The sequence below is a fragment of the Carassius gibelio genome, chromosome B8, assembly GCF_023724105.1.
Source record: "Carassius gibelio isolate Cgi1373 ecotype wild population from Czech Republic chromosome B8, carGib1.2-hapl.c, whole genome shotgun sequence".
Classification (NCBI taxonomy): Eukaryota; Metazoa; Chordata; class Actinopteri; order Cypriniformes; family Cyprinidae; genus Carassius; species Carassius gibelio.
In genome coordinates this window covers 13,285,638-13,311,593 of record NC_068403.1, presented here as the reverse complement: position 1 = coordinate 13,311,593, position 25,956 = coordinate 13,285,638, and the positions used below count along the sequence as shown (strand labels likewise).

Genomic DNA, 25,956 nt, shown 5'->3' with positions numbered 1-25,956 from the left:
GTTTAGCACCATGGTAACTGCAAGTTTCATATTTACCCGAGTGTGAAAATGATATATTATTTAAATTCATTAGGTCAGTGGTTCCCAACCTTTTTCAACTCGCGGCCCACACAACCAAACACATATGTTTGCATGGCCCACCGCAAATAAAAAAATAAAAAGTAACTGAACTCGCTATTGCTGGGATAATAACTTATTACTAGAAGCTAGATTGTTAAAGCTGCGGTAGGGAACTTTTGACGCTCTAGCGGTTAATAAACAGAACTGCTTGCGTCTTGAGGAAGAACATTGTAGCCGGAGCGACTTCTCTCTGTTCATGTCTATGAAGAATCACAAAGGTACTGGGTTACTCCGCCACGGTACCCCTGAAGCAATCTAACATAGTCCGAATATAAACACTTATTATAGGTGCACCCTAGTGATTCAGGACAAGCTAAAAACACGGTTTGGAAAATGGATTCATGGTGTACTCGCTTATTATATACATTTTTCTACATTTTGAACATAAACAAAGTTACGGACCGCAGCTCTGATTGGTTGTTTCTTACCGGGAGCGATGGAGTTTCTGCAAATGGCAATAGGACCACTGGGAGGAGCCAGAGGAGCTTGATTTTTTTCACAGATTATCTGTCTCATATTCTACTGTCAGGACATAATGACAGGTTTAATAAATATGTAAAAAAAATGTTTTACAAAAGTTCCCTACAGCACCTTTAACTGTCTTTATTGAATGAACTGGCAGAAAATAACTCGGGCTGGCACCACTTGGCACATCTGTTGTTGTTCTGTAGCATATGCAGCAAAAATATCTAAGATAAATTGGCGGTTTATTCTTAAACCAATCAGCAGCCCAGAGGTTGAAAACCACTGCATTAGATTTAAGAATCGGTCACATTATATTCAAATTGGCTGAGTACCACACTACTGAGAACAGCATTTAGCTTGTAGGATGCTCTCCAGCTGTCATTGATTAACATGTTAAAGAAGTTAATGAATATTAAGAGGAAATTCATCCAAAACTTTAATTTACTCTACCTAATGTCATTCTACATCTGTTTGACTGTCTTTCCTCTGTGAAACTCAAAGGAAACTTAGCATAATTTAGAATGAATTCTTTTTTATTATTTCATTTCTTACTGTTTAGTCCCAAAAAAATCTTCAAAATATCTTCTTTTTGTGTTCTGCAGAAGAAAGTGAGTCGTGGAACAACATAAGGTTGAGAATTTTTGGGTCACCCTTTCCCTTGAAGAGTTGCAGTTTTAAGGGCTTCATATAATCTACATGAAGGTACATTTAGTATAGCTACTTAAGTAAAAGTAAAACTATTATGATTATTATGATTCATAAACATTTTTACAGTTTATCTAAAGCACCTTTTAATTGGGATGGACCTGATCTTTGGTACTAAGCATAAAAGCAAATGCAAATGCAGAAGAGACGAAGACAACATTAACACTTTTATTTGATCACATTTGATCACATGTTCAGCTGAATTTCTTCTAACCTGACAGTTTGATATTCATTTCTTCTTGAAAAAGCTCTTGAAAAATCAGCAAGATGTCTTAATAATGTACACAAGTGCAATTCATTTTACATTTTCATATTCTATTCCATTCCATTCCCTGTTATCATGTCCAACAGGTTTGTCAAACCTGAACTGTAGCAAGATGACTTCAAGAAAACCAACAATCAGTTCAGATAAAGAGGTTGTGATTTATTTGCTATGCATTTTAAGTTCCTTTCTGTAGCCATCTGAAAGAAAAACAAATCTCTCAAACTTAAGACGCAAGCGATCAAACGGTGCATTTCATGTAAAATGAAAACAAATAATCAACCCTCCTTTATCAGCTACGGCTAGGAACTGTTCATAACAATGTGACTTCAATCCTCCAGTCTCCTGTCTTCACACTGGCCCTGAAGGAGCATCAATCGTAGTACATCACAGCGACATGTAGAATTAAATACAGGGATTTTCTATACAGGCTGCTCTTGGCTTTTGTGTTTCTTTCGCTCTCTTGACAAGGCAAAACACAGTAGGCAAAGATAAATTGCTTTAAATATTTACAAAGTCATGAGTCGTATAATTTTCAGAGAGGATCTGTCTGTACATTTACCCTCTTACTGAATAATTCTGGAAGAAAACAACTGTTACTTGTGATTGTCAGAGTTTGGAGTGTCCACTGCAGTCATCTGAGGATCTCTCTCTCTGTGTGTGTGTGTGTGTGTGTGTCTTGTTTCTACTCCTCAGTAAAGGTGATGACGTCATACTGGATGCCCTGCTGCTGCAGCTGCTCCAGCTGTTCAGGTGTGGCCTCGGTGTAAACCGTCTGAGCCTGAGCCATGGCTGCATCTGCAACAGCTTCACACACAAACACACATCACTTACATCACCTCTGACTCTCTTAAACGTCACCAGAAGGTTGTAGTATTAAAACTTTCTGTTCTTGGGTTTTGAGTGAATAAAACCTAGTTAAGTGTGAAGGTGTAATGTCATACCTGTGACCGCTGAATGGGCGGCTGCCCCCAGGTCCTCAGGCTCGGCAGTGATGGGGACGTACTGGATCTGTCCATCCTGAGACAGAGCAATCTGGCACACCACACAGAATAGATTTACTCTTGAATCAGAGTAAACAAACACATTATGCATCACATTCAATTTCACTGTTAAAGCCAGTTAGATAATGTTGAAAAAAGTTTGAGGTCTTTTAAAGAAATGTAAATGTACTAAATGAATGGTACATTAAACTCATCAAATGTGACAGTTGAGATTATTACATTGTTAAAAAAAAAGATTAACCTTTCAACTTTCTATTTATCAAAAAATACTGGAATTTTTGTGCATGTTTTCTAAAAAATAATATTAAGCACTGTTTTTAATACGGATAATGAGATAGTATTATTAATATACATTTCTTGAGCAGTAAATCAGCATATTAGAATGATTTTTGAAAATCATTTAAAAAAAGACTTTAAATTTTTTTTGGTAATATTTAATCAAATAGGTTTTACTGTCTATTTATGATTAAATAAAAGCAGCTGTACGGAGCATAAAAACAAATTTCTACCAACACTAAACTTTTCTATGGTTTTATGATCCTGATTGATGTCACTTTATTAAAACAGCATTTTATATGACAGCATTTCAGGTTTCATATGCTGTCATTGACAACAAAGTTGTATATTGAGCCATTTACAATTATTATTTCCCTTAGAATCAAATAGTTTCAAGTAGGAAGACATGAACAGCACAAAGTATCAGAGTTACCATGCTGTAATTTCTATAATTCAAACACAACTTTAATGCAGCGTAATATAAGCTTTAATATAAAAAAACATGTGTAATCAGCTCTGGGTTCAACCTGTTGCTCCTGCAGAAACGTCCCGTCATGCTCATACTGAATGTGAGCGATCCGCCCATCCTCCATCTGCAATTCACAATCAGAATTATTTATTGTCATAATGATGAAATATAGCGTCCTCCAGAACACAAATTATAATGAAAATGCTTTTCAGGCTGCAGTAACTTCCATCAGAGAACTGTTCATCAACAACCATGAGGAATTCTGGACCCTTGGGTTATGAATGATGGAAAGAGCACATTCTTACCTGAAAGTGGTTTCCTTCAGATAGCACCACATATTCCCGCGGGAGCAGATGCTGAACTCCATCCTGAGAGATGATATACTGGACCTAAGGAAATACAGGGCAGAAGAGGTCATTCAGCATACAACGGAAGCTCTTGAATGTGTTTGAGGATCAGACACACACACACACACACAACAGTTCAAATGTTTTTATTTTTAATTATATTTTCAGCAGCCATTACTCCAGTCTTCAGCATCACACGATTCTTCAAAAATCATTGTAATATGCTGATCTGGTGCTTGAGAAACATCTCCTATTATCAGCAATGTTGAAAATATTTTTGTGGATTTGTTCAGGTTTCTCTTTTAAAAACTTAAAAAGATTTAACTGGATGTATGTATATAATTTTGCTGCTTTTCTGAATAAAGCCTTAGGAAAAGAGTTGTACCTCAGTGACCTGATTGTCTCCAGTCATTAAGTGCTGCACTGTCTGTCCATCTACTGTTGTGATCTGCTGAATATATGTTGCCTCCTCCTGAGAAATGTAAATGAAAACATGCAAGATGTGAAAACCTGATATGAAATCTTCTGTATTACACATACATTCAATATTAAAAGGCTGCTCTGTTTGCCAAAATGTGACTGCGTGCATTGAGCAAAAGTGCAAAACCTGGTCAGAAAGAGTCTGATCCTGAGCCACAATGATGTGTTCCTGACCCAAAGCCTGCTGCAACCTCTCCGGACTGATAACTGTCTGACCCGTCTGCAGATCTGAACAACACAGGAAAAATAAATATTATTAATGCATAAGTATGTCAAATAATCATTCTGAATAGGGCTGTGTGAATCCATTATTTCTATATAAACAAAATACTATCTTATTCTGAGAGTCAGCACTTACTCTGCAGTGTGGCTAAAGCTTCTTCATCACTGTTAACGATGATGGTCTGTTTGGAGGGGACAGAGCGGGTTTTTTGGGGCGAGGGTTCCTGAGTGTGAAGCCTCTCCATGTGGAACTTCAGATGGCCGTTACGGTTAAACCTTAAAGAGAAACTCAGAGCACTGAGAGGCTGTGGAGGTCTGAGTGTATGTGTGTTGCTTACATCAAGTAGTGGAAGTGTTGTATAACCAGTAACAGCCAGTCCATAACCAGTACAGTCCATAATCATTTTAATAATATATATTTTTGAATTGCTCCCTCACCTTTGGCCACAGATTTGACAGGCGTAAGGCTTTTCGTTGGTGTGTGTCATCATGTGGCGTCTCAGGTCCTTCTTGTTTTTAGAGGCAAAACTGCAGCTGTTGCATTTATGAGGCCTCAAATATGCGTGCATGGCCATGTGAGACTATGAATATAAAAATAGATAGGTCAGACAAAGTCATAGATACTGAATTAAAACTCAAACCATATGATCAACACACCTTGACTTCTGGCCAAGAAGGTGCTGTAAAGTCACAGTCGGGGCATTTGAATGTTTTGGGGCCTATGTGCGCCCTCTTGTGGTTCTCCATGTCCGAGCGGCAGTGGAAAGACTCCATGCAGATGTGGCAGGAGAAGCGCTTGCCGTTCAGCTGTTTAGAAGGGGGTGATGGACACAGAGGAGGGGAACCTGGAGCTTCACTGCTTAGCTGCAGGAGCAGAATTCTGTCACTTAATCTTTCCATCGGGAATGAACACAATTGGTTATTCTAGCTGTGAAGTAACCAAACCGAGTCTCACCTCTACCTGCTGCAGAACTCCATCCGTGAAGTCTGAACTCAAATAAAACTTCTCTTTATTCTCTTTGAGAGGTGTAGAGATGGACAAGGGCTCGGTGCTCACTTCCATGAGCTGAGGCTCAGCTGAGGGTTCCTCTAAACTGCTGCCAAACACATGCATCATCTTAAAGGATTTATATGACATCATAAGACATTACACCAGCTGTTTCTGACATTCAGTGGTACCTGTGTGCTGTCTCTTCGGAGGCCTGCTCCACCACACTGAAATCTGCTCCCTCGTATGTACCCATGCCAATCTGTGTCACCTCTTGCGACACATCCGTTGTCTCCTCTTGCTCCACGGTCTCCGTAGCCGTCTCAAACGCCTCCTGCACCAGAGTGTCCCCGTTCTCTGACACATGGAATGTGACGATCTTTTGAGGCTGCAAGAATGAGCCCTCAGTCCCAGAGTCAGCTCCCGTCCATGACCCCGTCTCCAGGGTCTTACCATCTGGTTTCAACACTGCCACCTGAGAAGAGTGATCAGTTTAGCACAAATAAAGAAAAATATCGATAGATAAATATATAGTCATATCATTTCAGTTTAACAGGGTTATGATTTCAGAGATACAGATGAACAAATATAATCAGCTGAATTCATAAAAAGGCTGGTATTATTATTATTATTATTATTATATCTTACTAAGTATTACTAAGTATTTATTGCATTGTGCATGATCTAAAAGAGAATTCCTTAATCTAAAACAAAAGTCCTGTGTGTAAAGCATGTCTGATGTTTTGTACACATGAAGTCTATGTACACAATACATGCATTAATACATGAATTGTAAAGAAAACTTGCTTCAGCAAAATTTAAATAATGATTTTTTAATAATTTATACTTTGTAACAATATCACAAAACTTTTTATTGTTTTCTATAACATTTTTGTTGCTTATTGTTACAGTACAAATATAACAAACTTATATAACCATACTTTATTACTTTTCTTTCATTGAGCTTTTCTAGGCCTGTTAAACTTTAAACTTACAGATCCAATTCAGATATGAAAGTACTTCATATTGTTATTATATTATGGATGTAACATTAAAATGGCTCTTTTTCTGCCATTTGTAGGAGTGTTAAAGCACAATTCAAAGGCAAAACAGTGATATGATTGCATACACACCAGTATTGGCGTATAGTTGTGTCGTTGTTAAAATTTGTATCATTCAAAAATTTTACTTTTATTGATTATGACATTAATTCACTTACTGGTACTCACTTCATCCAATAAATGTCATACGCATTATGCATTTCTAAAATTATTTTATATTCCAGCAGAATGATGTGAGTGTGTACCTGCAGTTCTCTAGCGTTACTCATGTTCAGCAGCAGATCTAGAGCATTTTGGGCTGCGAGGTCTGATGTCTGGGCTGTGAGGGAGTGTAAAGATCAAATGTAACACTGTATACTAATAAGGTGAGTGATGAAATATGTAAAGCACACCATATATTTTAGGTGTGTTCCAATCACTGATAGCTTTTCTACGAACCTTGCTCATAAATGATGGTAGTGTTTCCCAGTGCATCTTGAGATACAGATGTTTTCCCTATGGACTCCATTGTTTGGAGAGTAATGGGGTCCACTGTTACCTTTAGGTGTAAAACAAATATTATATATATGGATCCTGGGATTTTATTTTATTCAGATATGCATATCTATGTACGTACAATGGTCCCTTGAAATTCCTGGGGTTCATGCTGTAATCTCAATTCCTCAATCTGCTGCATGGTGAAAACAGACGTCTGGCGCCGGCGAATTGGCTCCTCTGGGTGGGATCGGCTCCACTCATCGAAGGCCTCGGGGTGCCGACACTGCACATGCAGCCGCAGGTTCTTCCTGTGTCTGGTCGTGAAGTGGCACATGTCACATGAGAAGGGCTTTTCACCTGGTCAGTGGGTGAAGATGGACATATATGATCAGTAAACCTTCCTAGCATCAACTTTTAAACATTCTAATCCATTATATAACTCACCAGTGTGTTTAATGGCAATATGGGACAACAGGAAATCCTCTTTACTCGTGGAGTATTTGCACTCTTCGCATTTGAACGGTTTGTCGTTAGTGTGGGACAGCTGGTGATTAAGCAGGTGCTTCTTGTCATTGCAGGTGTACTCACAGAACTCGCACTGAAAGCTGACACAGGAGAGGAGAAAAATAGCTGCCTTTCCATTATGTTAACCAGAGGAGTTCAGTTTTAAAGAAGACATCCTGACATCTCACTTACTTGCTGTTCCCACAGTTCTGAATGTGTGTGAGAAGATGCATTTTGAAGGTGTAGCGCTTCTTGAAGGATTTCCCACACTGAAAAGCAAACACATTTATGTTAGTGTGAACAGCATTTATCCAGGGCTTAACCAATGTAGATTGTACAGACTGTTTATAGCAGTGCTTACTGCAATCTGCTTATCGTATTTATCAAAACTAGATTAATAAAATTCACACACCTAGCTACACACAAGAACTTTACCTTGTCACACATGTGAGGTTTCTCTGTGCTGTGTGTCTTCAAGTGTTGCGTCAGGCGTTTCTGCATGGGATATACGCGACCGCAGATGGGACATGGAAACTCGGACACTTTAGGAACCTGTGAAGGATTGATGCAAGACTGCTGTCACTGAAAACCTTTCCTTATCAAACCACTCAAAGCTAACTTAAACGGATACGTCATGTCACATCTTGAATCTTACCATATCGGTCTTTCGACTCCTAAAAGAGAAGAGACAAGAACATACATTTATTCTGTAATCGGCTTATTTCATATGTGAGTTTTACATTTCAATATTTCACAATTTCAAGGGGACAGACAAAAATCTAATAGATGACCTCAAAGGTTTGACAAAATAAAATTCATGACGAGTGACTGGTGAAAAGGAGACGTGCTCAATTCTTACTTGGTTTTGTTGTGGACAGCTGAGTGTCGGATCACGTCTTTCTTATAAACACTGGAGTAATCACACATCTCACATTTGTATGGTTTTGTACCTTCGTGATTGAACATGTGCTCCTATAGGACACATACATCACTTTTATAGTTATATACATTTATTCTGACATTAGCACATATTATACAAACATTTATATTACAGAAAAAATCATTCTTTAAACGTTTCTTTAACTAATTATTATTTATGGATTGTCAGATGAAGGACACTACTTCTTACCTTCAGTGAGGACCAGCGTTTGCAGCGGTAGCTGCACTGCAGGCACTTAAAGCATTCAGGGTCATTTCCCTCATGAGAATCCACATGGAATCTGAGATCCTCTTGTGAAAGAAAGCGAGAGCCACAGATCCAGCAATTATGAGGTCTTAGTAGAGGCTTAAGGGATCTGTAGTACTTGCTTTAAAAAAAAGAAGATAAATAAAACTTTGACTCCAGACTACAGAATGTGTTTTAAATGGATTATAAGGCTTTCTAAGATATAATTTTGTGTCAGACGAACAGGAGAAATTAATCAAATGTTGTGGATGAGTACAGGTACTACTAACTTGCGATTCATGTACTTTTTGTACTTCTTTTGAAGGAACCGTTTAGATGGTCTTCCTCTTTTTTTGGGCAGAAACTCCAGGTCATCAGGGCCTGTGTTTGACGAGGGATCTTTGTTTTCTGAATCTGACTGGCTGACGGCTGGTTCCACTGCTGACCCGTTGGATAGAGAGGTAGATCCATTCTCCAATCCTGACGAACTTGCTTCTTCCGGATCTTGAGGGTCCTCTGCATTTCTTGTTTGAGTTGCTGCTGGTGACTCTGTTTTATACACAGGTAAAAAATAATTATCTCAGACATATGCAGATTATGAAGTAGGTTGAGTTTAATATTTAAAAATCTTATTATACTTCTTAGACCTGAGATGCTGAATTAACACTGACCTGAGTCAAGAAGGAATTTGCGGGGTGGCCCCACCGTCCTACGGGGCCGTTTCCGTGAGGTAGAGGAAGATGATGAAGAACAGGAAGGAGGAGGAGTGCTGTGACTGGAAGCCAATCTGGACCTGGCCTCTCCATCCGCTGGCTTATAATCACGGTCACCTGAATGCAAAATGGAGATAAACTAAAAAAACGGAAATTAAATATAGAGTACACAAACTGCTCTCCACTGACCTTGATCATCAAGAGCTCCTGCATCAATGATGTCATCTTCTTCCTCTTCTGCTGCCTCCTCCTTCTTGACCTCAGTGACCGCTCGTGCCATGCTCTCGGACTTTCGAGGACGTCCCCGTCCACGTTTCTTTTGGCCTGGAACACATACGTGAGATAGCACATTCTACAACTGAGCTTGGATTCTCACAAGATTTTTTTTTTCACCTTCTGTCATCTCTGACTTGCTTAGATTGGGTTTAACAGACTCTGATCTGCTTTAAGATATTTAAAATAGGGCTGGGCCACATAGTAAAAAAAAAAATCAAATGCATTAAATAGCCCAAATATCCTCTCTGTAGGAGCATCTGACGGGGAAAGCTGCTTAAACTTTACATTTCAACTATAAAGCCCTTCATTTAAAGCATATATTATAAAATATTATTCAGATGTGGTCGTATCAAATAACTGTATATCCATAAACTATATGCCTCATACCAATATCACAACTTTTATGGCGCCCTGGGCCAACCACCCCTTCTGCCACGTCTACATGAAATTAAATTTACATATTTATCTATTTTATATAAATGTATATATTTAAATCATTCAGGAAAATAAAAGAAAAAGTACAATAAATCTTCCCAAAACTGCACAACTGTACAGTAAAAAAATTAATAAAATAAGTGATGTTACATATGTTTAAAAATAAAGTACATTACAAAATCACATTTTACTGTATGGTTATAGTTGGACAGAAAAATGAATGTTTCCCTATGTGCAATAGCATAGCATACCATAACGTAAGTGATATATTAGTCTATTTTAGTGAGGTCAGTGATAGCTGCCTGCATAATATTTATCTTTTGCACATTTTCCCCTCTTCTTTTTCCTAAATTTGATCGGTCTCTGAATTCAGCACTCTCACAAATTCATAAAAAGCAATGTTTCTCTGGATACGCACGAGTCTTGAAGTGCATGTAGTGCATACGAGCAGTAAAAAACCTGATCGCGCACCCTATTTTTCTTCTTCTGCGGGCGTTCTGTGTTGCCCCCCAGCAAGATGCCGCCCTGGGCGGTTGCCTATGTCGTCCAAGCCTAAATCCACCAGTACCAGTGCTTATAAACAACATATTGATATATCATACAACCTCAATACACCACTCAGCCCTAGTTTAAGAGTGCCATTTTGGACTGGGCCATTAACAAAGAATACATTTAAAAATGACCAAAGTAGCACCTTCTACTTTACCTGGTGGTTTAAAGTGTTTGTCTTTCATGTGGTTGATGAGCGTATCCTTGGAGACACTTTTATATGGGCACATCTTACACTTAAACTGCTGTACGATCACCACCTCCATCATTTCCTCTAGCTCAGCCATATCTGGGGTTCTGTGCCCAGGCTCCTCCACAACCCCAGACTCCACCGCTTCAGGCTCTGGGTGGGTGGAATAGGTCCCACTGCTACTTATGTATGAGCCAGGCAAGTTATCATTGCAGTCCATTTGGTCAGTGAGCTGGGATCCCACAGTGTCAGCCAGTGAGTGCTGAACCGTACCCTCGTCAGCATATAGCGAGCCCTGTGGTAAGTAGGAGTTCTGGGCCTCTTCTACCACACTTTCCTCTTGCTCTGATGCCGAGACGTGCTCCCTGTCATCCATGCTGCTGTCTATATAACGTGAATGCTGCGGTCGCTCCCCACCTTCAGCCCCGTAATCCAAGTAGTCATCACTGCACTCTACGATGTACCGAGAGGAGCGAAACGAGCATCTCTGAGGGCTACTGTTCATACCGCTGCACTCTGCTGCGTAACGCCCTAGAGGTTCTTCTGAGTCTGCCATGTTGTAGTTGGTGATCCCTGAATGACGTGGGGTCTGGTCTGGTTCGGCTCCTGAGCACTCGATGTAGCGAGCCTCTCTGGTCTGGTCCGGGTCGTCTCCTCCGCTGCACTCTATGTACTGGGAGTGCTGCGTCTGGTCTGGGCGGCTGCAGCTGCTGCTGCTATCGTCATGCTCACGGTATCCGGAGTGTCCAGGCTGGTCGGGTTCCATGCTGCCCTGTGGGTTTTCTGACGGGTCTGCCTGGTCCAGGCAAGTGGAGGTAGGTCCATCGGCAAGGGCTTCAATGGCAACGCGGCTTGACAGAGCGGAGGAAGACATCTGAGCCACCATAGGAGCTCCTACGCACAGTGAACAAAGGAAATGGCTAATTAAACATCCATAAACTAGCCCTGGTTCATCATTATGGAACAAAAAAAAGAAGATTTTTGAAGAACGCTAGTAACTAAAGTTTCAGTTCTCATTGACTTCTATTGCATTTATGTATATTCAATATGAAGTCAATGGGGAACTGAACAGTTTAGTTACCAACATGTTTTTTTTTCATACAGGTTTAGAACGGCAGGATGAGGAGAAAATATTCCTTTTAAGACTATCCCGTTAAGGTAATTTGAAAAGTTACTTTCTGCATTGAGAATGGTAGTAGTACTTGAACATTTTGGTCAAATAATATAATAACGGACAACTTATGCATTCAAAATCTAGATTAGTCACATAGATAAGAACAAGACAAAAAGGAATTTTACTACAATATAAATACTGACAGCACCATATGTAGGATGTAGGGATAGTTTAGTCAAAAATGAAAGATCAGTCATAATCTATTAATGCTCTATTGTATAATATATCTATCTATAATCTATTGTTGTTAAAAACTCATATGATTTGCATTTTTTTGTGGAACAGAACAATCAGCACACTGATTGTCAACCTTGCTGACTCCAAAACCACCAATGTCCACATATATGATTATAGTTAAAAAAATGAAGAAAAAAAAGAATTCCAGACGTTTGGAGGTGAATTAATATAATAAACATATTATTTTTATTTTATTTTTTTCATCTTATTTCAAAGCTTGTTTTGTTTCCCAACAACCACAGAGTGTAGGTGAAAACAAGTATGTGAAAAGAACAGTATGTCCGAATTCACAGTGTTTATAAAACAGTAGGTGAAAAGTGCCCAGACACCCTACTACTTCATGGATGAAATTCTGAAGTGCACATCTGATGGACAATTTACTATCCCATGAGGCTATGGGAGAGGATTTGTGAGTGTCAGTAGAGTGATGCAACTGACATTGTAGGTCATGTCCGGATTACAATCTTATGACACATTCATATAGAACATACTAAAAGAAGCACCTACTTATAGAGTATTTGATTCTACATACAGCCCTTGACTTTGAACTCTAGGGATCTTTCTCACCATCATCAGGTCCTTGAAGGATCAGATATTGTGTGGTCTCTGCACTGCCATCCTCTGCACTCGTAACTGCAACACATCCAGTAAAATGGACCCAGAAACACAGTATTGACATTGACATAAACATAAGGATGACAATGTCTACCATATTAAATACCTTGGCTGCAATAAAAAAGAAGAGGTAAGAGGTTTTTCTACCATTCATAATGTCAGGTCCAATGGTGGATTCGATGATCTTGTCGATAGCTGAGCCCAGATCTGAGGAGGTGGAAGCAGTGGAATCAGAAACCATCATTCCTCCTTCAGAAACAGCGCTGGAGTGGACCAGGACCTGGACAGACTCTGACACCAGGACCGACTGTGTCACTGTGGAGACGCTGGACACACTGGTCGACTGCGCGACAGATGAGGAGTCTGGGAGATGAACTCTTCGCACATCTGTACTGGAGCTGGTTTCTGGGATAAAAACCTAAAGCGCAACCCAAAAAATAAACATAATAATGATAACCTTGATATGAATTACGCAGTAACATGTAGTGATATAAATGTGTGGGTTGTTTGTCTTACCACAAGTCCCTCAGAGCTCTGTCCTACGTGACAGTCTGACTCTGGGGCCGGGACAGGAGGAGCCGCTGCATCGCTGCTATCAGCAGACATGGCTTCTGAAGACTCCATGCCCATGCCGCTCTCTGATGGCTCCTCCATCCCAGAATGCCCCACATCACTGCTGCTCTCCACCTCCATCTCCTCAGAGTCCATCTCTGCTCTGTGGGAAGTGTCTGTCACTCAGTAATACAGAACTTAGATGGACATTGCATTCTGAATGATACATGCTTTGGTGATGACAAGTGCATGAAATATAATGAGGTACGGTAATCTTTTATTTATTTATTTTTTTATGTACTTTGATGTATAAACATGATTTTGTGGAAGTTCAGTATTTTAATATTTATATTAAAGAGATTTTAACAAAGTTTGAAGCCAAAAAGAATTCTAAATAGAAATAGGACCTTCATTCAGCAAGGATACAATACATTTATCAACAAATACTATTTTGAATAACTGCTGTTCAAAAATGATTATGGATTCCACAAAAATATTAAGCAGCTGTTAGTTCATGATAACAAAAATAAATGTTTCTTGAACAGCAAATCAGCATATTAGAATAATTTCAAAAGGATCATGTGACGCAATGAAAACTGGAGTACTGCCTATTGAAAATGCACAGAAACAATGTAGGCATACTTATTAAAATATATTATAATATGAAACAATTCATTTAAACAAATAATATTTCACAATATCATGTTTTTCAACTGTATTTTTGATTTAATAAATGCAGCCTTGGTGAGCAAGAGAATTAAAAAACAACAAAAAAGTATGAATATGAACAACAATTTTGAACGGAAACGTACACATATTAAATCATTTATATTGTCTCCCACTATTAAAATAATTCATACTCTATATCCAAAAAAAAAAAGATTTGTTAAAATCATTATATAGGAGATACAGTGGGTTTATATAATTTTTTTCTAGAATTATATAATACATAATTGTTTACATAATTGTGTAAAGTGTTTTGCAGTAATCAGTGAGCTATGCAAATAAAATCCCATGTAAAACCGCTCAATAGCTTATTTTCTTTCATCCAGTTTTAACTGGACAGATTCACTTTGCAGAAAAGCTTTTTTTGCAGTAAGGTTGCACAACTAGATTTTTCTAAATAAACTACAATGTCCAAAATATGTATTGCACCACAAGGTCTTTCTTTTTAATCATATTTTGTGTTGCATTGTACTTGTGGTTTCCTGCTCATGAATACAGTTGCCTTGTGATGAACCCTTTCTAGGTCACTCAAGCACATTACAAGCTTCCCAGCAAAACCACAAGCCAGCGTTGTCCCCGTTAAATTCATTTAAGTAACAGAAAACATCATCTAAATCACTGAATTTATCAGGTCGCATCAACACCCATCTAGCCGTGATTAGGACATAAAATATTTCCCTTCACTCAAACCTATCAAGGCCAAACGGTTTTTGTCCTTGCCCAACATGTCACGTTCTTGTGCTAAGCACTCCGACAATTTTATGAAGAAAATGTCACTACATTAGACGCTAATAACACTTGAGTCCTCTCAGGGACTGTGGCGTTTCTGTCTCTAAGCGCGTGTATGTGCTGCCCTTCATCCTGCCTGCTCGCGCAGCGCCATTTTCCCTCCCGCCGCTGCGAGTTTATTTTTTCCGCTCAGGCGATATGAAGAACCGCTCGGGGACCTCGAGGGCCTGCGCGAGAAGGGAGAGCCAGTTCGCCCGAATGTTTTTCTCTTGCTCATCATGGAAGAAACTGTATTTGTACACAATTCTACACCATTATTTTGAGCTACGATTTTTTCTTACCTTGAATTGACGAGTATTTTGCTCTTCACGCTCGCGAATGAGGCGAAATAAAATAGACCTTTGAAAGCGAATAGTCGGTAATGGTTTCTAGTCGGGCGCCATCAGCGTCTCCTCGCTTCCTGTCCTCAAAGATGGCCGGATCTCATTTATCCGTCACAGGGAAAATACGAGAGGGACAGACCTTTAATCTGTTTTATAATGTATCGCGATTTGTTTTAAAAGAGTTGTACTATTTAAAGAACATGGATGCAGAACATCTCACTTCATCCTTTAAGTGGTTTGTCAAATAATGTCGTGAACACGGAGGACTAATTGCTCTCAGAGGACGAAACCGCCAAATGTCTCGCGGATTAATATGACACAAGTTGTTTATCTTAAGAGCATCGTTTATAATTTTTGATTACGCCAAAATAAACATCTTTTATTTCACATATTTAATGTGAGGGGTTATACACGAGTCAGGTTACATGTTAAAACAGTTTACGTGTCTGTTAAACCTGTTCTGTTGATGTTAATGAGACGTGTACACTACTGCACATTCAGTCATTCCGCGTGAACTTCGATTCATATTTTTACTTATAATCTAGGTTTTATTTGTAAAATTAGTCTAGCGCTTTCACTTGTTTTAGCATTTTCTCTTACGGTGAATCGGTAAAACATTTAGAGCAACGTTAAAATATTAAATTCAGGTGTATTCGTATAGCGATACAAATCAATGCAAAGCAGCTTTACGGGGAATAAAATTTCTACAATATATTTAGTAGTTCTTATTTTAAATCATTATAATATATGCTTTTTGTATTATAAGTGACTATCTGTAAAATGATAACTTTTATATCAAATGGGCATGCTTTCGTGTGTGGTTGTGTAAATGTTTACATTAATTTCTACTGCATAAAAATATGAAACTTTCTTTCGATATTGATCAGCTGCTAGATGTCAAACACAAGTGTGGCAACAGTTTAACATTTTCTGCCGTAAATATGTTTTGAATATTAAAGAACTAAACTTAACGTTCCAAACTGCATAAAAAAACGGTTATTTGTCTAGATATAATGATAGAGCAGTTGCACAAGGACTGAATGGTCTTGTTTAAAAATTTATTGAGTAATCGTAAACAATGCAACAAACAAATACAAATATAAATAAGTGGAATGTGGAAAATTAAATTAATAATATTAATATCATTTACACCAGGCAAATGATTTCACAATATGCCAAAATCTGGGCTAAATAACATCTCAATATTAGCTCTAAGGCTAAAAATAAATCATTGCTTAGAAAAACATGTGAGTGGGGTCAGTACACAGAGAATGGATGCTTTGTTGACAACAAATGCATTAAGGCTACAATGTTCCTGAGGTGACTCCACTCATACATTTACAAACAAAGTTAATTCCTAGAATTAGCCTGGCAGTGCCTCATTGTAGTTTGATAGAACAAGATTACAGTTTCTCTTAAAGTGTCATTAAGAAACTCATCGTGGACAAAGCAGTTATATAGTAAGCTGAAATAAATTATAAGACCATGCTAAAGCTGACGGACAAATATGCCTAACATCCCGTTTCATGTGCCTAAGATCATTTCAGTGTTAAAACAGTTCATTTCCTATAACAGTTAAAGTCAAAGTCCCCATAACAGAGACTTTAAACTTAATACATTCTGTCTGTGTCTTCCTCACTACATTTTACACTGAAGAGAAATGGTTTCTCTATTGAAAAGGGCTCTGTCATCAAGTTAGGATGTTGTCACTATGCACAGCGACTGCACATCTTAGCATTTTAGGAGGTCGTACTTCACATAACCCACTTTGTCAACCTGCCTCTTGGCATTCCTTCTCCAGTAGAAATTCTCCCGGCAGAAGTAAATGAATCCTGGAAAATATTGACAAATAGCAGAAACAAATGTCATTTGCTTGATCAGATAAATCATAGTAGTTAATCTGACTTTATTAACGTTTTTAGACTATTAACTTTTAGTTACCCTTGTAGAGGAATACGTCATGTGAATCCAAGGGCACTCCAGTAAAGAAAGATTCGGTGAATCGTGGGAATCCACTGTCTATCAGCTGAGCCTTCACATCAAGTCTGTGAAAATAAATAAGAGATGAGAATACTGTGGAAAAACTACAATGAAAGAGCTTTACACTCTCAATCAGCTTTTGCACATTACGGTCCTGAAGCATAGGTCTCATACCTCCAGTAGCTCTCCCTGTTAAACAGGAGCACCTTGCCTTCTTTTCTCTGCACAGCTCCATCTACCCTGTCCAAGTTGTTTGGCAGGCCAAGCTTCTCGATTTTACGTGGTCCAAATACCTCATTTCCAGTATAAACCCAGAACTGTTTTTCTGTGTGCATGAGATAAAGTTGAAAAAGCGCTATTATATATCAACTTCAACATGTTTGACAATATTGGCAAAACATCTCAACCAGGTTAATAAGTACCTGCAAAGAAGTAGATCTTCTGTGTTAGCTGGTCCTCAAAGGCTGTGTTAATGACAGCTGGCAAGGCAGGCCACTTCTCAGATATCAAGAAAGGACCTTCGCGTTCTCCTTTGTTTGAGACCTTCCAGTAGTGCCTTTGAGAGAGAATTTAGAAACATGTAATTGAAAATCAGGCATAATGAAGTTGGTTTTGTAAGTTCATAACCCTATATACGTAGAGTTATAGCTCATACCCATTCTTGAAGAAATGAAGCTCTTTCTGGATTTCAGTGATGGAATCAAATTCCTTGATTTCGCAAGCATCCTTTGAAGGGTCGACGTGTACTGTGGTAGAAACGGTGGTTGTTTTCTCACTGGGGGTAGGCTTAGTTGGCAGAAACGGAGAGTAAGTGGTGAACTCTGGTTCTGGAGGAGTGGGATTAGGGCCAGGATTAGGTCCTGAAAAGAAATAATCAAATAATATAGATATTAAGACCAGGATAGTAAAAGACTATTGGGTTTTAACGTTTTTGAATAAGAAAATTTACAGTATTCCTAAAAATGTGATGGATTGTTTAATTGGATAAATACCATAGAGATACTGAATGCCCTTAATATCATCGCGATGCAGAGAGAAATCCTCTACGTATCTGTACATGGGATACATCAGTGCGTCTTTGACGTTGGAGTGCTCCAAACCAAGCGCATGTCCAAACTCATGAGCAGCCACCAGAAACAGACTGTATCCTGTGAGAGAAAAGACATGTTAGCCAATGTCTCCCTTTCATATTTGTCATAATGTCTGAAGGGGATGATTATCACTTACCCTTATCAGGGCAAAATCCCCATTTTTTATCTGTGTCATAGTTGCTGGTAGTCGCACACCAGAGTTTTCCATCGCTACGGCCTTCACTGGTGCAAGAAGAGTATTTGTCTCCAAGGAAGGTGAAAGGAAACTGGCATGGCTCCCCTTCGGAATTTCCACCAATCACAGCTGTGTCTGTGAGGGGAAATATTGTGTTATAAAATATCTTACTTCATTAAAGTTTCAGGGTCCAGTCTGAAAGTACTGCTTACCTCTGTTAGGACAGAATCCATACTCCTTATCACTGTCATAGTTAGCTGTAGTGGCACACCAGCGATACCCGTCATCTCGTCCTTCTGTGGTACACGAGTCATATTTTTTACCACCAAACACGAAGGGAAAAACACATGGTGCTCCATTGCCGTTCCCATCAAACGTGAAGAGAACTGTGGGAAAATGGAGAAAAGAATGTAAGGCATGGTTTTTGAAATCTTGTGACATTAATTCCACATATTAAGGCCAAAGTAGTCTGTTTAAATGTCTGTTTTGGAATTAAAGCCTCATAAAATCTTGACTGGAACACTTACGCTCACTGGGACAGAAGCCATATTTCTGGTCTTTGTCATAGTCTGCGGTGGTTGCGCACCAGGGGAGACCATCTGTGCGCCCCTCCGTGGTGCAGGAGGTGTAGGACGTTCCCTCAAACAGGAAGGGGAAGTGACACATCGCACCCTCTGCATTACCATAGTGGGTTTGAATCGCTGAAAGAACCACAATGTCATTGTCTTCTCCACTCATTTTAAGACAACAGGGTATACACAAGTAAACATGCTGACCTGACCTGAGTGACATTTTTAATACTGTATGTAAGGACACCTTACATTATTTATGAAAATGATTAAATGTGATATTATAAAGACAGTGTGTTTCCAAATGTAATTAATTGGCAATTTTATTTTTATTGAATGAAACCTAAAGCAAACATTTAAAATATTGCCCAGACCCTGGTTTAAAAACAGGGCTACAAAATTAGAAAATACAGTTTACAGTATATGAAAGAAATGAAGGAGAGGGATAGTATTAAGACAGTATGTTTCCAAAAAATAAAATAATTATAATTATAATAATAAGTAATTGGATTTTTTTAATTTCTGTTGCATGGAACCCAAAGTTAGCATTTACAATATTACCATTAGCTATAGATTTTAATGTATAAGTACTCATTTGTACTACACAGGAAAAATAATATACAAAATTAATGAAATGGCTTATTTATTGATATTGGGTGGAACTTAAAGTTAACATTTCAAATATTACCCCAGATTAATATATTATCAGTTTGACAAACCCTATTTTAGGACAGACTCCAACTGTCACACTCAAAACTGCAGAGGGAGCTATTGTTATACTGTGCATCCCGTGCAGCTTTTAGAGAGTATGATGCTACACGGTGTTTAAAGTACTTATATATTAAATACATGCAGTGAAAATAGGGAGTATTGGAATATTCAATACTCCCTATCAAGAATCACTCTCACCTGGTCCAGAGCCAAGGGTCCAGTATTCATCATCATCGAAATGGGCATCTCCCTGTATTCCCTGACCTGGAGGGTAAGCATGAGCCAACAGCCCATCTTTCCCATCAAAGGGATAAAGATCGCCATGATCTGAAACAAAAACAGCAGCTCAATCAAACTCGTTCAAACATTGTTAAATCGTAATACTTTAATATATTACAAAAACTCAACACACCAGCTTTGCCAAAGGAGATCATGATGTCAGCAGTGCCGTCATAGAGGCGCGTGAACGTCAGAGGGGTAACGTCACTCCAGACTTTGAAAGCTCTGGCAAAGGCGTCATCAGTCAAAGAGGCGTCCAGGTCAGGTGAGTAGTTCAAAATCCTATTTATCAAAACAATGCAATGGATTACAGTGTGTTCATTACAAATCTATGACATGTGCTGTATTCAAGGTGCAGATGGTTTAGATAATATCCCACCTGTATGTAACGTCATTCTGATCCCACTTCAGGTCTCCTCTGAAAGTCTGATAGTTGCGGATGTCTGGGACCCCACAGCGAGGCTGCTTCATGGCATCAATCGTGGCCTGGTCAAGAGAGCCCGTCTCCTCCAGCCCGAGCTGGTTCTGGAGCTTCTGCAGTGCTTTAGAAGTGGACATGACTGCCTGCAGTCCGCTCTTCTTGAGAACATCTTTGTAGCCATAACGCTCCAGGTACTCCTGGAGTTATATATTTAGATAGAAGAGGAATACATTAGAATAGTTCAAATCAATTGCATTGTACTATTTTAAAAGCAGATGAATGAATATCCAGAGAACCCATGAACTAAAACTTGATATACTCACATCTGCCAGCTGTGTGTCTGTCATGTTCTTGATCACATCTCCTGGGAACGTCACATACACAGATTTGAGCGGCACACACCAGGTTCTTAAAGAACAAGTTCCCAGAACCAGAAATGCCAAGACTCCAAGTCTCATGGTTAGCACTTCAAGTCACAGATCACGCTGAAACGATAAGAGCAGTGTTTGAAGGAGATGAAGTACAAGCGATGCTGTTGTTCTCTCTTCTCCTGCTCGGTCTGTCTTCTCTGGTGTCCTGAAGGCAGTATTTATGTGATCCCCAGGGCTTAGTCATTGAGCAGCCACCCACCATTTCAGCACTCCCACTTACTAGCACTTGGCCACTGAGAAGGAGTTTTTTTTTTTTTTTTTTTTTTTTGCATCCATTCAAAAAAGAAGGGGCTTTCCAGCAACCTCACATTAAGCTTGAGGACACAAAAAATAACAAACAAAGACTGTCTTGTCTAAATTCAAGTTTCTTAAAATAAATTGTGACGCATAAATATAAACATAAGTATTAATTAAAGCATCTTTTGCAATAAATATAACGTCTTTAATAATTGTAAGAAATTAGCAATGTGAATATAACTGTTTTTATGTAAAATAATAAATAAATAAATAGTACATATTTTAGCAACTGGATTTTTTTCAGCAATTGGTTGTATGAACATAAAAGCACTTAAGAACAAGAAATATAAATAAATAAATAGTATATATATATATTTAGCAATGGTCTATAAATGCATAAATGTATTAATGGAAAATAAGGATAGATAAACAGTATATCATTTTAGTAAATTGCTTTATGAGTGTAAATGTATTTATGGAAAACAAACAAACAAATATATGCATTTTTGCAATTGGCTATATGAGTGTACATAAATATAAATAATTGTTTTGTTTTGTTTTTTTCACAGTTTGGGACGGTAATGGAGGTAATGAGCACCAGAGAATGTTAATTTTGGATCATTTCCTGTCAAGAACAATGAATGGGCATACAGTCATTCTGTATTGGAAAACATTGGGAAACCCATAAACTGAAAGAGTGGGGGTAAGCAGCCTCATTGCACAATCTCCTTATATTTTTGAGCAGCATTGATAAAGCTGAGTAACTAATATTTACAGGTGTCTTGCCAACACAGCCCTATTAACTTACAGTATTGTGCAAGTGTATTCATGTGCGCTGTGTTGACATGCAGGTTCTGACTCGTTTTGTGCCCAGAGGCAAAGGAAATCCTAAACCAGTGGTTCCCAACCTTTTTCAACTCGCGGCCCACACAACCAAACACATATGTTTGCGCGGCCCACTTCTAAAAAATTAACTGACCCCGCTATTGTTGGGTTAATAACTTAGTACTCAGAAGCTAGATTTTAAACTATACTTATTGAATAAACTAGGGCTGTGCGATATGGACAAAAAAAAAAAAAAAAATTATTTTTTTGATAAATTTTTGCAATTGTGCTTTTACAGTCAGAAATGTATTCAGGATTAATTTGAAACATATTTCCAAAAGAAAACCAATCAGAGCTTTATCAAAAAGTTGTAACATCTCTAGAACAGACATAAGTCAAAATTATCACTATAGTGAAGATGTAAAAAAATGTATAGACTTGTGGCAAAATAAATAAATTAAAAAAAAATCCTGTATACAGGGACTTTTTTTTCTTTTTTGCCATGCATTGTTCATAGAGCTCATTAATTGTAGCGGTGCCTCAGGTGTTTGCAGTGTGTATACAGTATGTGTATGCGGTCAGCAGTGAGAGCGCATAAATATAACGCGAAAGCACATTAAAATAATGCACGAGTGCGAATCTCTCTGTTCGCAGCAGATTTCCTTTGCTCTGTCACAAAACCGGTCGTGCTTGCTCAGATACACGCTGCTTTGCGAGGAGAGAGTGTGCACACTTAAAACGTGTCTCCTCTCACTTAAACTGCATCCTGTTCACTAACAAATTCACTCTATGCTCATGTGTTAGACATGAATTATTTTTGCACGTTTTTATTTCTAGCCTTTTACCGCAGTGAGAACGCTCTGATCCGTCAACATTGGCTCAGAAAAAAGGCGCATCACAGACAGTGTTAGGCATATGCGCACGCTCAAATCGTGATTTTAGGACGTTTTCTTTTAATCGCACAGCCCTAGAATGGACTGGAAATGAACAGAAAATAATTGGCGGCCCACCTGCAATACCACCGCGGCCCACTAGGGGGCCGCGGACCACAGGTTGAAAACCACTGTCCTAAACCATAAATGGCCATAAATTAAACCAGTTTTGGCAAAAAAAAAAACTGTTGCCTTATTACAAATGAGGGTATAAGAGTATTGTTAAGTGATGCAATCATATGCTTATTCCTAATTTCAGTCTCTGACGTGTGTCTGTGTCCGTTTTTGGGGAAATTCTGTTACACACGCCTCACATAATGTAAAACACTGACGAAATATTTGATATCATTGCCTTTTCTAGTCATGAACATAAACAAATGCATCAGTACATTAATAAACTGTGACACACACTGAAACAGGAAAGTCTTCTCGCCTCGCATGTTACTAAAATTATCTTGCATGTCTCTGTTTTGGACATTAAAATAAATTTCCTCTCTCAGTGTACACTTGATAATGAATCAGCAGCTACTGTATAGTGAGGGTGGTGACTGCCTGTACGTTAGCTCTTTTGAGGATATCAATTAAATTAGTAATACAGAATAAGGTAGGTAAAAGTGATATGGTTTTTAAACAGAACAATCTAAGGCTGTAATGCCAAAGTGGACAAATCTGAACATATATTAATTGATTCTGACACAGTGATGGGAAAATACTGCATAAAGCCGAAATGTATTGAAAGACTTCCAACGCAAATGCAATATCCTTTTTAATTATTTAATCAAGATTGAAATACAAACTTTAATCCCTTTCAAAAACATAATAACGCAGATGCTTAATTGCCCATAATTAGACAACAGGAACCAGCAGCATTCAGAATTCAAATATAAAAGCTTTTTTATATCCGTCCTCCATTCTCACATCCATGCCAGTGTTTTCACATGCATAAATGAGCCCCATGTCAGCTTTCATAGGATTCATATGTTATTTTCTGAAATTGTTTTTTTGGTCATTTTCAGATTTAGTGGACACCAAAGGCAAGGGACACATGTTTGAGTTGTTTGTGACATGACATAAAACATTTCAGGACAAGTGGATACCAAGCTGACGTTTTGTCGCTTGCATGTTTTACCCCCAGAATGTTTTTATAAACAACTAAAAAGTGCTTTGGAACTGTAATCTGTATGTATATGTAGGACTACTATTCTTCTGCTTTACCTGAATTTAGAGTGAACTGATATAGAAAGCATGACTTATATAGCAAAATATCAAAAATACTGAGAGCATTTTATCAGAAATAGTTTTTATGGTCCACTGTAACGTCTGTATTATTTTGGTGGAGTTTGATTGGGAAATGAATTTGTTTTTTTAAAAGGATAATAAAAATTACAATATAATGAGGCCACTTTTAAACCAGTTTGTGTTTGTGTGTGTGTGTGGACATTGATGTGTGTGTTTAAATTTAGGGTGTGACACTCAAAATTGTGAGTAATAAATTATTAGTAAATCTTCTCTATATATCTTCTCTTCTCTATATATCTATATATATGCTGAATGAGATCTTTATCAGATCATTTAAATTCAAATAGAAGCTTAGTCCTGCATCACATTTAAATAATAATAGCTATATAACTAAACATATATATATATATATATATATATATATATATATATATATATATATATATATATATATATATATATAATGCAATTGGAAATAATAGAACAATACTGTATTTTCTACAAAAAAATGTTTGATCATGCTGAGGTAGAGTAAGTCCACATGAAGACTGAAGACACAATTTTCTCTGTAGACAACAAGGGAGTGACTCTTTAAATTTAAAGACAAAACAAGGGAAATATATTGGTGTTTATGTTTTTGAGACATAAGGCTGGCATTTGATGTGGAGAGCTCTGTTGTTCATTTAAAACCCTTTTGTGGACAAGCTTTAGTGCAACAATGACGGATGTCAAACTTTGACACAACACAAGAAAATAATTTCAATATGAATTAGCATAACAACAACATCATGCACACACACACACACATGCAGACAAGCTACATTTAGGAAGCAACTAAAATCAACAAAAGCATAACCTAATTTGCTGATGTGGTCACATTTGTTTATTGCACTGTTGGTATTACTATAAAAAAGATCTTGTCAAAGGGTTTCTCACTTCGTATAGTATTCCTATATTCTGACTTGCTGGCACACTGTTTATTTTTATGGTAAATCAAGTCCTGTTGCTATATCTATTTATAAGCTGGGTTAATTTATTGGACATATATTTACAATAATTTATGCACAATCATACAGGCACTATTATTTCCATCTGTCACATGAGTTCATCCAGATTACTTACGCGGAAACATCTGTATCTGTTTAAGTACGGCGTCAAGTGAGCAATAAAAAAACAGCTCCAGGGTTGTATAGAATGCCGCAGTGTTTTTGTTATTTTACTAAAAAAAAAAAAAAAAAAAACACGCCTAGCACACAACCCCAGCATTTTCTGCTGGGAATAAAATATATCAACCTGCCTTGTTTGGCAACAGTGAAATTACCCTTAATTTGAGAAAACAATTCTCATGCCATATGTTAAAAGAGGCGACCACAGCAGACATACGATGAGGATGTGTGTGTGACGTCAGTCTGAAAACATCCTTTGTGAAAACAGCATGCTACTGTTCACCCGATGATGTTCAGTCGATGATGGACGAGTCAAGGAGTGTCCACGACAAGTCCGCCTCTTCTTAACTCTCAGGGTGAAGCATGAAAATAATTATGCTTTAAATGTCACAGGCAGAGATTGCTAGCAATAAAACAACCACATACATAGTCTGCCCTGCCCTGGTCCTCCAGCCAAAGCCTACACAGACACTGAGCCCTCAGACGTGGGTTTGTGTTACAAAATGGCTGAACAACTGAATAAACTGTTCATAAATAATTGAGAGTAATTCTGTATCGTGTTTTACACCAATGAACACTAGTAAAATGGAGGGCTGCACCCCAGCTATGTATTCTATAAAAATATGCTTATATCATTCAGATAACTGAATGGGAATACATCATCCAGCAGACCAAATCATGTATACGACAGAATTTCTATTACTTAATTCTTGAGAAATGGTCTGAAGTGTCATTGTACTCCCTCTGGAGTGAACTGGTACACCAGAAAAAGTTTT

At 38.1% G+C, this 25,956-nt stretch overlaps 2 protein-coding genes and 1 long non-coding RNA gene across 6 annotated transcripts; 1 reads left to right on the top strand and 2 right to left on the bottom strand.

The window, feature by feature from the left end:
• Window positions 1-1,444: 1,444 nt before the first annotated feature.
• Window positions 1,445-15,802, bottom strand: LOC127963501 (zinc finger protein 335). 4 transcript variants are annotated; one of them, XM_052563438.1, is made up of 28 exons: window positions 15,083-15,802; window positions 13,251-13,449; window positions 12,882-13,152; window positions 12,687-12,752; window positions 10,676-11,602; window positions 9,448-9,582; window positions 9,217-9,375; window positions 8,836-9,094; window positions 8,510-8,687; window positions 8,240-8,352; window positions 8,036-8,054; window positions 7,816-7,932; window positions 7,573-7,649; window positions 7,321-7,481; window positions 7,016-7,233; window positions 6,838-6,937; window positions 6,645-6,718; window positions 5,530-5,813; window positions 5,306-5,447; window positions 5,008-5,214; window positions 4,789-4,931; window positions 4,487-4,626; window positions 4,256-4,356; window positions 4,034-4,120; window positions 3,607-3,690; window positions 3,360-3,425; window positions 2,497-2,587; window positions 1,445-2,359 (listed from the first exon to the last, which is right to left on the bottom strand). In XM_052563438.1, exons 2-28 carry the CDS (start codon window positions 13,440-13,442, stop codon window positions 2,238-2,240), a joined length of 4,533 nt encoding a protein of 1,510 aa, XP_052419398.1. In that variant the 5' UTR covers window positions 13,443-13,449; window positions 15,083-15,802; the 3' UTR covers window positions 1,445-2,237. The 4 variants fall into 4 exon arrangements, with proteins under 4 accessions (XP_052419398.1, XP_052419400.1, XP_052419401.1 ...); XM_052563440.1 differs by having other exon boundaries at window positions 5,306-5,444; window positions 15,083-15,228; XM_052563441.1 differs by having other exon boundaries at window positions 8,851-9,094; window positions 15,083-15,228.
• LOC127963503 (uncharacterized) lies at window positions 8,969-10,152 on the top strand. Its single transcript, XR_008154850.1, has 2 exons — window positions 8,969-9,109; window positions 9,191-10,152. It is a non-coding gene; the product is annotated as an uncharacterized LOC127963503 (long non-coding RNA).
• Window positions 15,803-16,161: 359 nt separating the features above from the next.
• Window positions 16,162-20,993, bottom strand: mmp9 (matrix metallopeptidase 9). The gene is made up of 13 exons (XM_052563442.1): window positions 20,674-20,993; window positions 20,309-20,547; window positions 20,063-20,211; window positions 19,849-19,977; window positions 18,898-19,071; window positions 18,583-18,756; window positions 18,332-18,505; window positions 18,097-18,252; window positions 17,760-17,964; window positions 17,527-17,660; window positions 17,279-17,429; window positions 17,066-17,169; window positions 16,162-16,956 (listed from the first exon to the last, which is right to left on the bottom strand). Exons 1-13 carry the CDS (start codon window positions 20,806-20,808, stop codon window positions 16,856-16,858), a joined length of 2,025 nt encoding a protein of 674 aa, XP_052419402.1. The 5' UTR covers window positions 20,809-20,993; the 3' UTR covers window positions 16,162-16,855.
• Window positions 20,994-25,956: the final 4,963 nt, after the last annotated feature.

What these genes read in the sequence shown, in the direction of transcription:
- LOC127963501 (XM_052563438.1), bottom strand. Translation starts at nt 13,442, where the DNA reads ATGGACTCTGAGGAGATGGAGGTGGAGAGCAGCAGTGATGTGGGGCAT. An exon ending in AAAAAGTACATGAATCGCAA is followed by an intron (nt 8,688 to 8,835) that starts GTTAGTAGTACC and finishes TTTTTTTTAAAG; the next exon opens with CAAGTACTACAGATCCCTTA. An exon ending in CTGAAGGAAACCACTTTCAG is followed by an intron (nt 3,426 to 3,606) that starts GTAAGAATGTGC and finishes TGTGAATTGCAG; the next exon opens with ATGGAGGATGGGCGGATCGC.
- mmp9 (XM_052563442.1), bottom strand. Translation starts at nt 20,808, where the DNA reads ATGAGACTTGGAGTCTTGGCATTTCTGGTTCTGGGAACTTGTTCTTTA. An exon ending in TGGATTCTGTCCTAACAGAG is followed by an intron (nt 18,506 to 18,582) that starts GTAAGCAGTACT and finishes TTCCCCTCACAG; the next exon opens with ACACAGCTGTGATTGGTGGA. An exon ending in GAAGATCTACTTCTTTGCAG is followed by an intron (nt 17,430 to 17,526) that starts GTACTTATTAAC and finishes TCATGCACACAG; the next exon opens with AAAAACAGTTCTGGGTTTAT.